At 53.1% G+C, this 13746-nt stretch overlaps 6 protein-coding genes across 6 annotated transcripts; 5 read left to right on the forward strand and 1 right to left on the reverse strand.

The window, feature by feature from the left end:
• Nucleotides 1–1310: 1310 nt before the first annotated feature.
• EJ05DRAFT_480378 (uncharacterized protein) lies at nt 1311–1904 on the forward strand. The gene is made up of 2 exons (XM_033744856.1): nt 1311–1776; nt 1839–1904. The coding sequence occupies exon 1, from the start codon at nt 1572–1574 to the stop codon at nt 1746–1748; it is 177 nt and encodes a 58-aa protein (XP_033595812.1). The 5' UTR covers nt 1311–1571; the 3' UTR covers nt 1749–1776; nt 1839–1904.
• Nucleotides 1905–2665: 761 nt separating this feature from the next.
• EJ05DRAFT_522844 (putative meiotically up-regulated gene 72 protein) lies at nt 2666–5383 on the forward strand (the record flags this gene model as incomplete). The annotated part of the gene is made up of 5 exons (XM_033748789.1): nt 2666–2784; nt 2962–3082; nt 3137–3177; nt 3228–3660; nt 3712–5383. Exons 1-5 carry the CDS (start codon nt 2748–2750, stop codon nt 5381–5383), a joined length of 2304 nt encoding a protein of 767 aa, XP_033595813.1. The 5' UTR covers nt 2666–2747.
• Nucleotides 5384–7111: 1728 nt separating this feature from the next.
• Nucleotides 7112–9254, forward strand: EJ05DRAFT_212627 (uncharacterized protein). The gene is made up of 3 exons (XM_033739834.1): nt 7112–7444; nt 7535–7614; nt 7679–9254. Exons 1-3 carry the CDS (start codon nt 7348–7350, stop codon nt 9104–9106), a joined length of 1605 nt encoding a protein of 534 aa, XP_033595814.1. The 5' UTR covers nt 7112–7347; the 3' UTR covers nt 9107–9254.
• Nucleotides 9255–9569: 315 nt separating this feature from the next.
• Nucleotides 9570–10676, reverse strand: EJ05DRAFT_514849 (uncharacterized protein; the record flags this gene model as incomplete). Its single annotated transcript, XM_033748566.1, has 1 exon — nt 9570–10676. Exon 1 carries the CDS (start codon nt 10581–10583, stop codon nt 9570–9572), a length of 1014 nt encoding a protein of 337 aa, XP_033595815.1. The 5' UTR covers nt 10584–10676.
• A 111-nt stretch (nt 10677–10787) lies between these two features.
• EJ05DRAFT_212844 (DUF1690-domain-containing protein) lies at nt 10788–11601 on the forward strand. Its single transcript, XM_033739837.1, has 3 exons — nt 10788–10934; nt 11010–11067; nt 11125–11601. The coding sequence occupies exons 1-3, from the start codon at nt 10879–10881 to the stop codon at nt 11572–11574; spliced, it is 564 nt and encodes a 187-aa protein (XP_033595816.1). The 5' UTR covers nt 10788–10878; the 3' UTR covers nt 11575–11601.
• A 544-nt stretch (nt 11602–12145) lies between these two features.
• On the forward strand, nt 12146–13742 carry EJ05DRAFT_212839 (SET domain-containing protein). Its single transcript, XM_033739836.1, has one exon. It carries the CDS (start codon nt 12391–12393, stop codon nt 13480–13482), a length of 1092 nt encoding a protein of 363 aa, XP_033595817.1. The 5' UTR covers nt 12146–12390; the 3' UTR covers nt 13483–13742.
• Nucleotides 13743–13746: the final 4 nt, after the last annotated feature.

Here is a 13746-nt window from a genome sequence, read left to right on the forward strand (position 1 = left end):
AGGTTTCGGAGGTTGAAACGGTTGTTACTACGGTGTCGTGCTCCACGCGTCCCGCAATGACTTATGTACTGTACTGTACCAATAAAGCACACACACACATACAACATATCAGACTGTTGGACGTCGTACTGTACCATTCCTCAGTACGACGTAAGCACGCTGCCTGCCCGTCGGTCGGTCGGTGGCGCGCAGAAGGCGAGTCGAACACACGCAAATCGCAGTGCTCCAATTGAGCAAGCACTAAGATTGCAACGGACGCTCCGCAGGGATGGGCAGGGGGGCCCACCGCCCGTCCATGACCATGACATGACGGCAAAAGCTTGTACAGACAGTGAGACGTTTTTTTTCCCAACAAAGAGGAAGAAGAAGAAGACCAGGCTTTTCGTGCATTGCGTGTCGGGTGCGTGTATGCGTGTGTTGGGACGCGTCGTGTCGTGTTGTGTCGTGTCGTGTGTTTTCTAGTAGGACGTGAAAATATTGACAGGCCTAACCAAGACTCGCGGGCAGGCATACATACAGACAGACGCGAACGCGGCATATCTGCACCACGCACCAAGTAACAAAACCAATGCTCCACACCGGGAGCTCGGAATATTCGGATGTACAAGGATTACAAGCACATCAAGCACAGCAAGCATGAAGCACATCAAGGCACATCCACATCGTAAGCTGTATGTCATGTATGTAGCGAGGCGAGGTTTCCCATGCGCCAATCCGTCTTGCGAATGCTTCGCCAAACGGTCGAGTGGGTGTGTGTGTCTCAATGATGTATGCAGACGCGGCTGTAAGCCCGATCACCGTTGGGGCCACCCACCAGGCGGCCGCCCCAGCAGCCGCCTGAAGTGTTCGTCCGAGGACAAGACCGCCCGTTTTTTTGGCTTCTTCTTTTCTTTTTTTGACATTAGATTTTTGACACTCCTTCTGTGGCTAGTGTTGTTGCAGATTGAGGCGAAAACGGGATTGGCGTGCTGCACGTAGCCGCGACTACCAGTCAGATCCAACGGCAATAGTGTAGTCGGAGTGGAGACTGACAAAGGAGGCAAGGACACGCATTAGGACAACACACCATAATAGTATAACTGTATTACTCTACAGAAGGGGAGTGAGTTCTCGCGGGATGGTTGACTGACTGACTGACTAGAGCTGTAATTGTGCGTGTCGCAGATGGGTGTACCGCATACAGCAGTGGAGAAAGTGTCAAGAAGGATGATCCCTGCAGGCGTTAGAGGGGATGATGATTTGCAGAGCTCTGGCCAGAGTTTTGAAGGGGTTTGAAGCGCGCCATGATTGTGGATTGATTATACAGTTAATTACTTGTATTTTCGCATATTACATCTTGGTACTTATCGCATGCGCCGCCCACGACACGTTTGGGTGAAGGGGAGACACTAGCGGAGGCTAGCACGAGGAGGCGACGTCAACTTTTTTTCAGCATGGATCACGCCAATGCTATCAAGGAGATAGGCGGCGTCGACAGCAACAGAAAGGTAGATTGATGAGAGTTGTAGAGGAAGATTGTGGTGATGTTGAGAGTGCGCATGAGTGTCCGCCATCTCACCATCATCTTATACATGAACACGCTGGACTCCTATAACGTCACTCCAACCGTCCAACCGGGCAAATTACAGCTGTTCGACTCTCAACAGAACAACACGACTGTGCTGTATGTACTGTACTGGCTGGTAATAGCTGCAAGCTGCCATTTCAATATTGCCAACATGCCATTCCCGTCTCCTTGTCGACGCTAATCCATCCCCAATCCGCATCGTTATCGTCCTAATAGCAGACCGGATTAATGTAATAATTAATGGCTGGGCTAAGAACTAATTACCACGTACACTCTTTGCTCGCTCGCTCACTCTCTCTCTCTCTGCCTGGGCTGCTGCTGGCTGCGGTGAGAGGTGATAGCGCAGTGTGAGAGAGATGAAGTGGCTTGGGCGATGACAAGGGGACGGCCAAGCTGCCAACCTCCTCTCACAGTGTGAATTAGTGGAGGGAGCTGGCAACTGGTTACTGCCCACACTGCTAATACGCCAACACTCACTCACTCACTCACTCCCCTACTCTACTACTACTACTATTACTGCTCTACCACTCTACTACCACTACCTACCCACCCGTAACGTAGCTAATTACTGACCCCCATCCATCCATCCATCCATCCATCCGTCGTGCATCCGTCTCTCCGCCTCGTCCAATTCACACAATCTTTCTCTCCTCTTTCTCTTTTTCTCCTGCGCCTACTACTCACCCACCTACACCACCACTATCCCACATTCGTTTGCATTCACCACCCAATACTTGCACTCTCCGTTGCCGTCCTCCTCTTTTCTCAACGGCGGTGCTTTCCATATCCTTTGCCCGTTTGTCCGTCCCTCCCAGCGACCATCCACCCTTCTTTCCTCGCCAAACAGGACCGCCCTGCTCCCGCGTCGTCCACCACCACCACCACGACCACCACCACTACCACTGCCACCACCCTTCATCTGCTAGAACACCGTCCTTCGTTTATTGTCGTTACTCGACGAACGCACATGTCGGCGACTCTTCTCCTTCGTCGCCCGGCTCGTTCATTCTGATTATCTTAATCACCTAATTAACAATCATCGCCCATCCGCCCAATCCCGCCACGACCTCCCTGTCCGTCCTCCCTTCGATCTCGGATTCCCCTTCGATCTTGAATTGCCTGTCTATCCCACTCACAGACCCTCCATACTGCCACTGGCAAATTTGAAGCGACCGTTGTCATGGCGCCTAATGCACCACGCCTAAAGATCCTGTCGGGTGAGTCCTCTCTCGACTAATTTCCTGCATCTCCTATGCGACCCACTAATTCGCCCTCGCCACTGCTCTTCACACGCTACAACTGATGCTGTTGCCAATGCAATGCTTGCAATGCTTCCTCTGCTTCACCTCATCAACCGTCCATTGACTCCAGAACCATGCTGACATACTGTGTAGTCGGCGGAAACGCTGTATCAGCCTTCTTGTCCTGGCGATTACAAGCAACAAACGCGTGCGATGTTACATTGGTGTGGAAGTCGGGCTTTGAGAGCGTCGCACAATACGGAATCACTTTCAAGTGAGCTACACGTCATATTGCCAGCCAGTCATCAGAGACTGACAAGTATTCCAGATCAAAACTCTTCGGCAACGAGAGATTCAAACCGTATTCAGGTGCATACACCAGCCACCCATCTACACACGATGTCGCTAACCATAACCAGTTGTACGAACACCTGAAGACGCTTCTCATAAGCGCAGCCAGCCTTTCGATTATGTCCTCCTCTGCGTCAAGGCGCTTCCCGATGTCTACGACTTGGCCGCTGTCATTGAGTCTGTCGTGCAGCCCCAGCACACATGTATCCTCATCAACACAACATACACACTGGGCGTGGAGTCGTATCTGGAACAGAGATTTCCGACGAATGTCGTCCTCTCTCTAGTGTCTGGTGCAGAAATTCAGCAGCTGGGTCCGAGCGAGTTCGAGCACATGGGTGCTACAGATATCTGGGTTGGCTCAGCCAACAAGAATCCCGCCATACCTGCCTCAATACAATCTGACATGGCGGATGCGTTGGCCATGACATTGAGCTCGGGTCAAGTCGATTGCAAAGTATCACCCAACATTCGACAACAACAATACGAGAAGATGATTGGGTAAGCTTTCCGGTTTCTGGAAGAGTTCTCCAGTACGCTTACACTTTCTAGAAACATTGCTTTTCATCCTGCCAGCGTCTTGTTCGAAACGCCAAACCACAACGAGCTCTTGGAGAAAGTTGGTGTCAGACCATTGGTCACTGGCATAATTGACGAGTTACTCAAAGTCGCCACTGCTCAAGGCTGCGTATTTCCCACGGATTTCGCACACAAAACAATGGAGTCGATGTGTATGCCACAGGAGACCAACAGCATCATGTACCAGGATTTTACAGCAAGACGACCCATGGAAGTGGAAACTTACCTTGGCTCCCCCATGAAGCTTGCCCAAGAGGTTGACATTGTGGTGCCTCGCATCGAAACGATGTATGCAATGCTTCACCACATCAATCTCGCCAACCAGAACAGAGCCACGGCGCCTCCGTCCCCGACGACGTCTGTAGCACCACCTCGTATGTCATCCATGCCTCCGCCGCGTGGGCCTTCAAACGGTGGTGGACCCATGAATGGCGGCTCTATAAATGGTGGGCCTATGAATGGCGGACCAATGGGTCCACCACGAAACGGGCCCAGACCAGGCAGTCGAGCGCCGTCAATGACTGGTAGCATGGGCCCACCCATGAGACGTGGTCCCCCGCCAATGAACGGCTACGGACGTCACCCAAACGGTCACGCCTATCCCGGTCCACCCATGCAACGGAGGCCATCATTTGAAGGAAACGATCTCGAAGAGTTCAGCCATCTTGTCCTATATGATGACATGCCGGAAGGTGAGATGGCCGGTGGTGGTGGTGGCTACGGTGCTGGGAACGCCGATATCGCGCTCCGAGAACGTGAATTGGCTATTCGTCAACGCGAATTGGCTCTCAAAGAACGCGAGATGCACATGCGACGTGGTGGCGGCGGCGGCGGCGGCCGAGGGAGAGGCATGGCACCGTCGGCAGGGTTTGATGATGACGACGACGAGGATGACTATTTTGACGCAATGGGTCCTTCTCGTCCGACTGTCGACACCGACAACTTTGATATGATGAGTGTTACCTCTCGTCGTGCAAGGAACGGTCCTTCTGCCAGTCAAATACGGAAAAATCCCGAATTGATGTCCCAAGGACGAGCAAGCAGGAATATATTTGGCCGCCCGAAAGCCAACAAGAGAACAAGTGCGTCACTTATGGCCGACGTGCCAGGGCTGCATGATTCTTTGATGAATAATCCATTGATGGGCTACTCTTCGAATCGGTACGGTAACGTTGATCGGCAAGCAATGGGCCAAGAATCGCGAACCAACTCTCTTACCGCTTCTCGCCTTGATGAACTTGGCGGTGTTGGCGGCGGCTCATACCCGTCCATGTCACGACGGACAAGTCAGTCGCCTGGCAATCCGTTTGGTCCAGCACCGGGGCAAAGAAATGGCGGACGCCCTTCACCGCCCAACGGCTACTTCCCACCTGGCGGCATGAACGGACGACCATCTCCACCGGGCATGAGGCAGCCAGTACCTCGATACCCACCAGGTCAAGGAAATGCGGTAGCGCCTCAGCAAGTAGAACAACACGCAGGGGTGAGCAATCTCTATCCGCCCAAAGCTGGTCAAGTTCGCAGTCTGACTGGAAGTGCGAGTGCTAGCGCGGGGAGTGGTGATAGTGCACGAATCGACTCGGAGAACTCTGCTCACAGCAGTCAAAGTAGCCTCGGGCCTCGTCCCCCGATTGGCGTTCGATGAATCTACAGGGAATCATAGCGACAGTATATGGCATCGTACTTGGAGTAATTGGAATCTGGCCGTCGACTCGCCTTTCTCACAACCTTACATTAATGACCATCCTCATACGCCTGCTGCGACTTCTTTTGCGCCCGCCCCACCTTCGGCTACTTCCGCCTTGATACAGCTGCAGCCGTATGTCATGCATCATCATCAACGTTGTCGAATTTCGAACCATTCCGCAAAGCACTATGGCGATTTGCCAGGTTTCTGGGCACTACATTTCAGCGCGAACAACAGCAAGCATGATGACACTACCACGAAGCGGTGGCTTTCTTTGAGTTTATTCCTTTATAGTAACGACATAGACCAATTTTGGGGTGTGAGAGAGTGAGTGAGTGAGTGAGAGAGGGTGGGCAGACAATGTCTGCGTGCGTACTCTCGAGGCTGAAATTTCCTATGTACCCTTTTTTGCCTTCGATCGTACACATTTTCACGATTGGCGACATTCGGCAATTCTCCAGTGGGCTAGTAGAACCACTTAATTATTCAGCATGGAGGGAGGAGGAGGAGGAGGTCAAGGCCAAGTGGAATCAAAAAAGCAAAGGCGCCGGATTTGTAGAGGTGGCAAGCTGGTCAACAAAGAAGCCTCTTGGCTTCCAAGGCATTTGAACGGCTGACGGCAGGCCAGAGATGGCGGCAGCATGTCGGTGTACTATCTATATCCTCTTTAAGCTGTCGGGGAACAAGGACCAGGGATGGGCAAAGAGGGTTTGACGAATCCGGATGCATATGGCGATAGGGGTGACAGGCAGGTGGATGAGAGCGCTTATAAGCAGAGCATACATATTGGATCAGCGAAATGAAAGTCGGAGCAGTCTGACAGCATTTACATTTTTAAGGATATTGTAGAGAGACAGAGAGAGAGAGTGTGTGAGAGTAGCGAGGGTGGAGAAGTGCACAGAAAGGCCAAACATTAGCGATATGTATATTCCGTTGGTTCAGCACCACCAGGATGGGCGTGACAGGCGAAATGCATGGCGACTGTCAAGACGATGATGGATTACTGTTATTATGATAATGATGTTGATGATGATGATGATGATGATGTCGAGAAATGCTTTGCCGAGCGGGGTCCTCACTCACAAATGTTTCTAGGCGTCTTCTAGAACGTAAGATGATAGAATGATAAGCGTGGGATTCTGCAACTCACCACACACACACACCTCAACACTTTCCTGCATCACCGTTTTGACACGACGCCTCAATTGGCTCTCCTGCAAGCAATCTCTCGCTCGTCCTGCACGTAACAGCTACCAACCTTGTCTTGTCCTGTTTATGGATCCTATCTTGCATGCCCATCCAGTGATCTCATCACCGACTGGCTTGTCTGTTGAAATTCTCGCTCATATACCCATTGCTGTGCATACTTGTTCTGTATCCACGGGACCCGCCAGAGAGAGACCAGAGACGACCCCAGCAATTAACGGCGACTCAGACGCGCCCAATTGAAAGACGCCCCCCCCTCCCTTGACTCGTTCAAACACATTTCCGCGTTGTCTTCAAACGTTGTTGCAGGGCGGGCTCGAAAGAAGCCCAGCCCGAGGGCCGCAGATGTAAGTCTGCCGTCCGCCGCTCTGTTCAACCGGATTTCCATCTCTCTCTCCTCCAGCCAGGCCTGTTCGATCGCTGTCGTGCTCTGCCTTGTGCTTGTTCAATTCCTTCTGCCGAGTCTGGACCACCTGTCTTTGCATCCGCTTTCGCGGCTTGACTATTCACTTGGCTTGGACTGGCTCCGAGCTCCATCTGCCCCGCAGTGTTCTTCCGCGTCTACTACTACTACTACCCCTCCGTTGAGTTCTACTACGATTACGACTACACCACGAGCTCCCTTTGCCGCACACGACAGGACTTGCTCTGCTCCATACTCGAACGAGGAAGAGAGATACGACAAGTCTTTCTACAATTCGGGCACCCAGCGCAGCATGACTTTGGCAGACGAGGCAAGGCGGGTCGCCGCAGAGTTTGAGTACTCCAAGGACGATGTTAACAAAGCTGTCAAGGAGTTTATACGTGAGATGGGTGAGTGCGTGCCGATCCTTTTTGATGTTTCGCTCAAGGCCAGTGGTGTTACCTTCCTAGCACGTTTGCTAACAGACACAATCTGCACAGACGAAGGCTTGACGAAGGATGGTACAGAGCTCAGTCAGATCCCTACATATGTCACTGCCGTACCCAATGGCACTGAGAAGGTCACTTGAGCCCGCTCTATAGCTTTCCTCGTAGGGAGAATTATTAGCTAACATGCTTACATAGGGGCTGTATATGGCCGTCGACCTGGGCGGTACCAACTTCCGCGTCTGCTCGATTCAGCTGCATGGGAACACGACCTTCTCCCTGACGCAGTCAAAGGTTGCCATACCCAAGGAATTGATGGTAGCCAAGACAGCAAAAGAGCTCTTCGCCTTCCTCGCCAAGCAGATTGAAAAGTTCCTCCAGACTCATCATGCCGAACACTACCAAGGCTTCGTCCGGCGTCGGAAGACCATATCCAACGACGAGGGGTTCAGAGAAGAAGAGGTCTTCAATCTAGGCTTCACCTTCTCCTTTCCTGTCAATCAGATTGGCATCAACAAGGGCCTGCTTATGCGCTGGACAAAGGGCTTCGACATTAACGACGCAATCGGCAAAGACGTCTGCGCCCTCCTCCAAGACGAAATCGACGCCCTGCACCTCCCCGTCCGCGTAGCTGCTCTCGTCAACGACACCGTCGGCACCCTCATGGCCCGCTCCTACACCTCCCCCGGCAAAAAGGGCACCCTCCTCGGCGCCATCTTCGGCACCGGCACCAACGGCGCCTACGTCGAGAAGCTCTCCAAAGTCACCAAGCTGGCCGCCTCCTCCTCCGCCGCCGACGCCTCCACAACCAACACCACCGGCAACATGATCGTCAACACCGAATGGGGCTCCTTCGACAACACCCTCAAAGTCCTCCCCAACACCCCCTACGACGCCGCCCTCGACGCCGACTCCAACAACCCAGGCATCCAAATGTTCGAAAAGCGCGTCTCAGGCATGTTCCTCGGCGAAATCCTGCGCCGCGCCCTCGTCGCCCTGCTCAACAACCCGGCCGTCCCCCTCTTCGCAGACGACACCAGCGCCGCAAACGAACTCCACTCCACCACAAACGTCGACGAGTCCTCCCCGCTGTTTACGCGCTGGGGCCTGGACTCGAGCTTTCTGAGCACGGCCCATGGCGACGCGAGTCTGGGGCTGCGGATGACGCGCCAGGCGCTCGATCGGGATCTCGCTGTTAGTGCCGCCAGCGAGGAGGATGCTGCGGCCGTTAAGCTGATTGCCGCGGCGATTGGCAGGCGTGCCGCCCGGCTTGCTGCCGTTGCGATTGCGGCTGTGGTGCTTAATACCGGTGCGCTGGATGCTGCTGCTGCTGCTGCTGCTACTGGCCCTCCTACTACTACTACAACTACTACTACCACAACAACTACTACTAGCCAGGAAGAGGAAGCAGGCGACGAAATCGACGTGGGTGTCGACGGCAGCCTAGTCGAGTTCTACCCAGGCTTCGAGGAGTATATCCGCGAGGCGTTCCGCGAGATTGACGGGATTGGCGCGGCGGGCGAGCGGAGGATTCGCATTGGGATTGCCAAGGATGGGAGTGGGGTGGGCGCGGCGTTGATTGCGCTTGTTGCTGGGCAGGTGGCTGGTGGAGAAGAAGGCGAATGATGATGATGATGATGGGGATGATTGAGTTGATTGATTGATTGATTCAGTGATTGATTGATTGATTGATTCATTGATTGATTGATTGAGAGAAGGAGGGAGAGAGGGTTTGAGAGAGGAGGACCGTGTGGGAAGGGTTTGGGGGGGAGGGGGGATAAGGGGCAAAATCTGATGGTTTGTGTGTGTGTTTACACGTGTGCATTTATGGTGGCAATGTGGTGATGATGATGATGAGTTGAGTTGGGGAGGAGCGCGCCTGTACTGCTCGTGTTTGTAAAGAGTTTTTACTTCTTGCATCTATGAAACGAGCGATGCCACGCTTCTGCTTCTGCTTCTGCTTCCTTTCCCAAGACGATTCAAGTCGAGTCGAGCCCGACTTCCTCTTCCAGTCCACGGGGGTATATCCACCATCCATCCATGCCCTAAATCCCTTCCTCCCCCTTCCACCCATACCCTCACACCACCCTCACACACCCTCCCCATCCCCCCTCGCCCCCGCCCACTCCCCCACCCGCACCCTCCTCCTAACAAGCACCGCCCCACTCGGCCTCAACCTCCGATAATACCCCTCCACAAAGCCCACCTCCTCAAACCCACGCGCGCTATACCACGCACGACCCTCGGCATTCGCCTCCCAGACATGCGCCGTGACGGCGGAGACGCCATGTGCGCGGATCGCCCGGGCGAGGACGCAGTGCAGGAGGTGTGTTGCGATGCCGTAGGCGCGGTAGCTGGGGAGGAGGACGAGGGTGGAGATGTAGAGGGTTGGGCGGGTGGAGGAGGGAGGGTCTGGTTGGGGTTCGGTGGTGGTGGTGGATGTGGATGTGGATATGGAGATGGTGTTGCTGGTGGGGTCCGGGGTGGTTTCTGAGGGGTGTGGGTAGATGCGGCAGCGTAGGCCGGCGATGAGGGTGCTTCCTTGTGGGGGCGTGTCGCGGAGGAGGACGGGTGGTTGTGGTGGTTGCGGGAGGGACTGTTGGGTTGTGGATGTGGGTGTGGATGTGACGCTGGGGTCCCAGAAGGCGAGCAGGGTGATGTTTGCGGTGACGGGGTCGGAGAGGACTTCGTCGTAGAAGGATTGTGGGTAGGGGATTGGGAGGAGGAGGGCGTTGAGGCGGCGGAAGGCGGGGACGGAGGAGCTGGTCATGGGGCTGAAGGATACGGGGGGTGGGAGAGCGGGGAGGGGCGGTGTGAGGGCGGCGAGGAAGGGTGATGTTGATGTTGATGTGGATGTTGGCGTGAGAGGTCGTGTGGAGGAGGAGGCTGTTGGTGTAGGAGCAGATTCGGTGTTGTTTCGGTCATGGTTCGTTGGCTGTGTGGTGTGGATTGTGGGTTCGGTGATACTGTCGTTTGTCGGGTTGGGAGGTTGGCGTGGAGCTTTCGTGGACTCGATATGCTTGCCAGGCTGTGTTGCTAGGGCTTGAGGTGTAGGTGTCGCGACTGGCTTGCGAAGCCATGAGGACAAAGAGCTCTGTGGCATCGTGATATTCAAGGGAAGGCTTGTAGTGATAACGTCTGGCGGAAATCACTTTCTTGATGAAGCTATATTTTCGTATAGAATGTTGTAAGCATCCTGAGTAGGAGGAGCAGTGTAGCTGCGGCGTTGTCTCTTCAACAAAAAATCATTGTTGTTTTGGAAAGCTCATGACGCAGATCACTGCTATCCGGATTGAAGAAAGTCGCGCGGCCCAGAAACGCCAAGCCTTCTGACAGCAACCTTAGTCCTTCTTTTCGCCGTTCCGCAGTCCTCCAAACTGTCCATCACAACCGCAAACATGGGTCAAACGGGGTCGAAAGAGTCTCCTGCAGCGAATCAGCATGTCTTCAAAGCGTAAGTCTCGACGCTGGGCTCAATTGGATTGCGCGTGGGCCTTGAGAGTGATGCCGACGGCTAACCCCCGAGCAGTGAAGGACCGGTGAGCTTCAGTAACGAGCTTATGCAGTCGTTGCAAAGCAGCTCCCAAGTATGTCGCCGTGCTCAGCTATCGTACCATATGCTGTAGACTAACCAGCTGTGACAGTCCGACACGACCCGCGCGAAACAGATCGAACTCCACATCCAGAACCGCGTAGCCGCCGAACTAGAAAAGCTCCAATCGCAAGCATCGTCCGCCCTCAAGTCTGCACAAGAATCCATCTCGAAAGAAGAGCCCTCGGCCGACTCGTCCTCATCCCTCACCGAGAAGTTGTCCGATGCCGTGACGAGCAAATCCACACTCGACGAGAAGGAGCGCCAAAAGAACATGAGCAGCAACACAGTCTCGAAGGAGATCGACCAGTTACGGAAAACGCTTGATGCCCGAAAGAAGCTGGAGAAGCCCGATGAAGCAGTGGAGAAGACAAAGGAGTCTTTGGTGCATTGCTTAAGGGTCAACGACCGGAGGCCACTGGACTGCTGGCAGGAGGTCGAGGCCTTCAAGAAAGAGGTGGGAAGACTGGAACGGGATTTTGTCGAGAGGACAGTTCGGTAGGCACTCGAAGCGTGATTTTTGCTTCCAGGTGTAGTAATAAATGTCACTGTGATTTACGTGTCCACTTCAATTTCCTTTCGCATTCTATATAAGAAATTCAGTGCATGAAATACACAAATCAAGCCGTAGGTAGACGGAGAAAGTCCAAACTGGGAGAAGCAGCTCTTGGCCGCACATTGGTTTTCTGTGTAGTGCATCTTCGTCATTGTACTAATGCGTCTACAGAGGTCCTCAGCTACATATCCCGAATGCAGTCTTTTGAAATGCAACACGATAAAGCAGTGGCACATTAATGCACAATTGTGTGTCTGCGTTGTCTGGTTCATGATAATTATTACCTCAGGCAACCGTCATTGCACAAAGTGAGGTCGTGGTGCGGACGGCGGACGAAGCCCATTGTATTGATTTAAAGCCCTTTATATTTTGTTTAAAAGCTGGGTAATCGTCGGTCAGAGGAACAAGAGATACTTTTCTTCGGCCAGGCGGTCGTAGGGGATCGATGAGTGACGAACGTCCAGGTTGGGATCTGCCCTTCGGTATGTTGTTTCTCAATTAAATTATTTGGACATTTTTGCAAATGTGACTTTTTGCATCCCCGGCCGTCCGCCATTTGTTAACCATGATGGTGAAACATACCATGCCACCTACACCCTTGTCTGTTTAGTGAAGTGTTTGAACACTGTCTGTTAACAATGTGGTCATGAGCCATCCCAGTCGACAAGAGGAAGGGTTGCTTATGAAGCCCACGGGCTCAACTACCTCATCAGAAGCTACTTGACGCTTATAGTTCAATCGACTCAAATACCGCACGTTACGATGGCTTCACAGCTATGGGCGAAGCTAATACCGGCAAATGCGGCCTTCGAGATTCGAGAATCACCAGGCAAAGGATTCGGCGCATTTGCTACAAAGAAGATCGCCGCTCGATCGTGTATCTTGCGAGAAAGACCACTCTTTGTCATCGTTATGCCTTGGGAAGTCGTTGGCAATGACAATGTTGTGGACGCATATCGCAGCCTTGGCCCGCAGGAGCAACAGATCTTTCAGGCTATGATAGCTTACGAAACAGAGAAAAATGGTAGCGAGTTCCGGTTTCCAGAATACGCTACTATGTTGCGCAACAAGTTTTCTCAGCCGCCTTGCTACGAGGCAATGTGCGTGATCAGCAGCCGCTTGAACCACGCCTGCCTACCGAACGCTGCCTGTCCTATAGACGAAGAGGCAGATTCTGGTGAAAACATCTCCGTAGCAATGTTTGCTTTACGGGACATTGCTGAGGGTGAGGAAATCACATTCAACTATAATGAAGACTGGGCCTATATGTCAACGCATATTCGTCGGGCAGCAATGCGATGGGCCTTTGAGTGTAGTTGCCCTGTCTGTCATCCGAACAACCCTCTCCAGCCCATCAGCAATATGCGACGGGCTTTACTACGTGGCCTTCGTTGCCTAGCTTACGGCGAGGATCTACCACCTTGTGCATACTTGGAGTGCCCCGTCACCCTGAGAGCAATGGGTCCGAGTCCAGGCGGTCGAAATCCGAGAAACTGGGGAATGTGGTACTCCCTGGCTGGTTACATTGCCGAAGCGGAGGGATTGCCCGAACTCTCGCTAAAGATGTTTGAACGGGGGTTCTTCCATATGCAAACAGCTGTCGGGGCAAACCTCCTGGAAGCTCACGAGTGGAGGACTGTAGCTCAATGGGGAGAGAAAAGTCTAGAGATCGGAAGGACTCTACCTCCTGAATGCCGTTCGCAAGCGAGCTTGGTGGCAACTCAGCTATCAATCATGGAGACGCTATTTTATGATCCGCCTGTCGACAACATTGAACGCTTCGCTGGTATGATCCAGGGTGCAAAGCTTGTGGAGGAGACACAAAACGCTATCCGAGACTTTCTCTTTCGCTAGGAGCAAGCAAATATTACTATCCATGTCGACCACATAAGCCATACCGCTAAAGGAAAGTATTGGGACCGGACTCAGCATCCGGAAATCAGACTGGTAGCACTTGGCTATCGTGATCGCAGGCCTCAACTCAGGATATAGACAAGGGTTCTCAATTTGTGTACACACTATTCCTTTCCAGTCTTCAAGTCCTACCGGATCGAAATGCAACGTGACGTATGTTTTGACCGGTCGAATCTCGGACTTTGAAGAGTGTTGACTTTACCA

The sequence above is a fragment of the Pseudovirgaria hyperparasitica genome (assembly GCF_010093815.1).
Source record: "Pseudovirgaria hyperparasitica strain CBS 121739 unplaced genomic scaffold EJ05scaffold_20, whole genome shotgun sequence".
NCBI lineage: Eukaryota > Fungi > Ascomycota > Dothideomycetes > Acrospermales > Acrospermaceae > Pseudovirgaria > Pseudovirgaria hyperparasitica.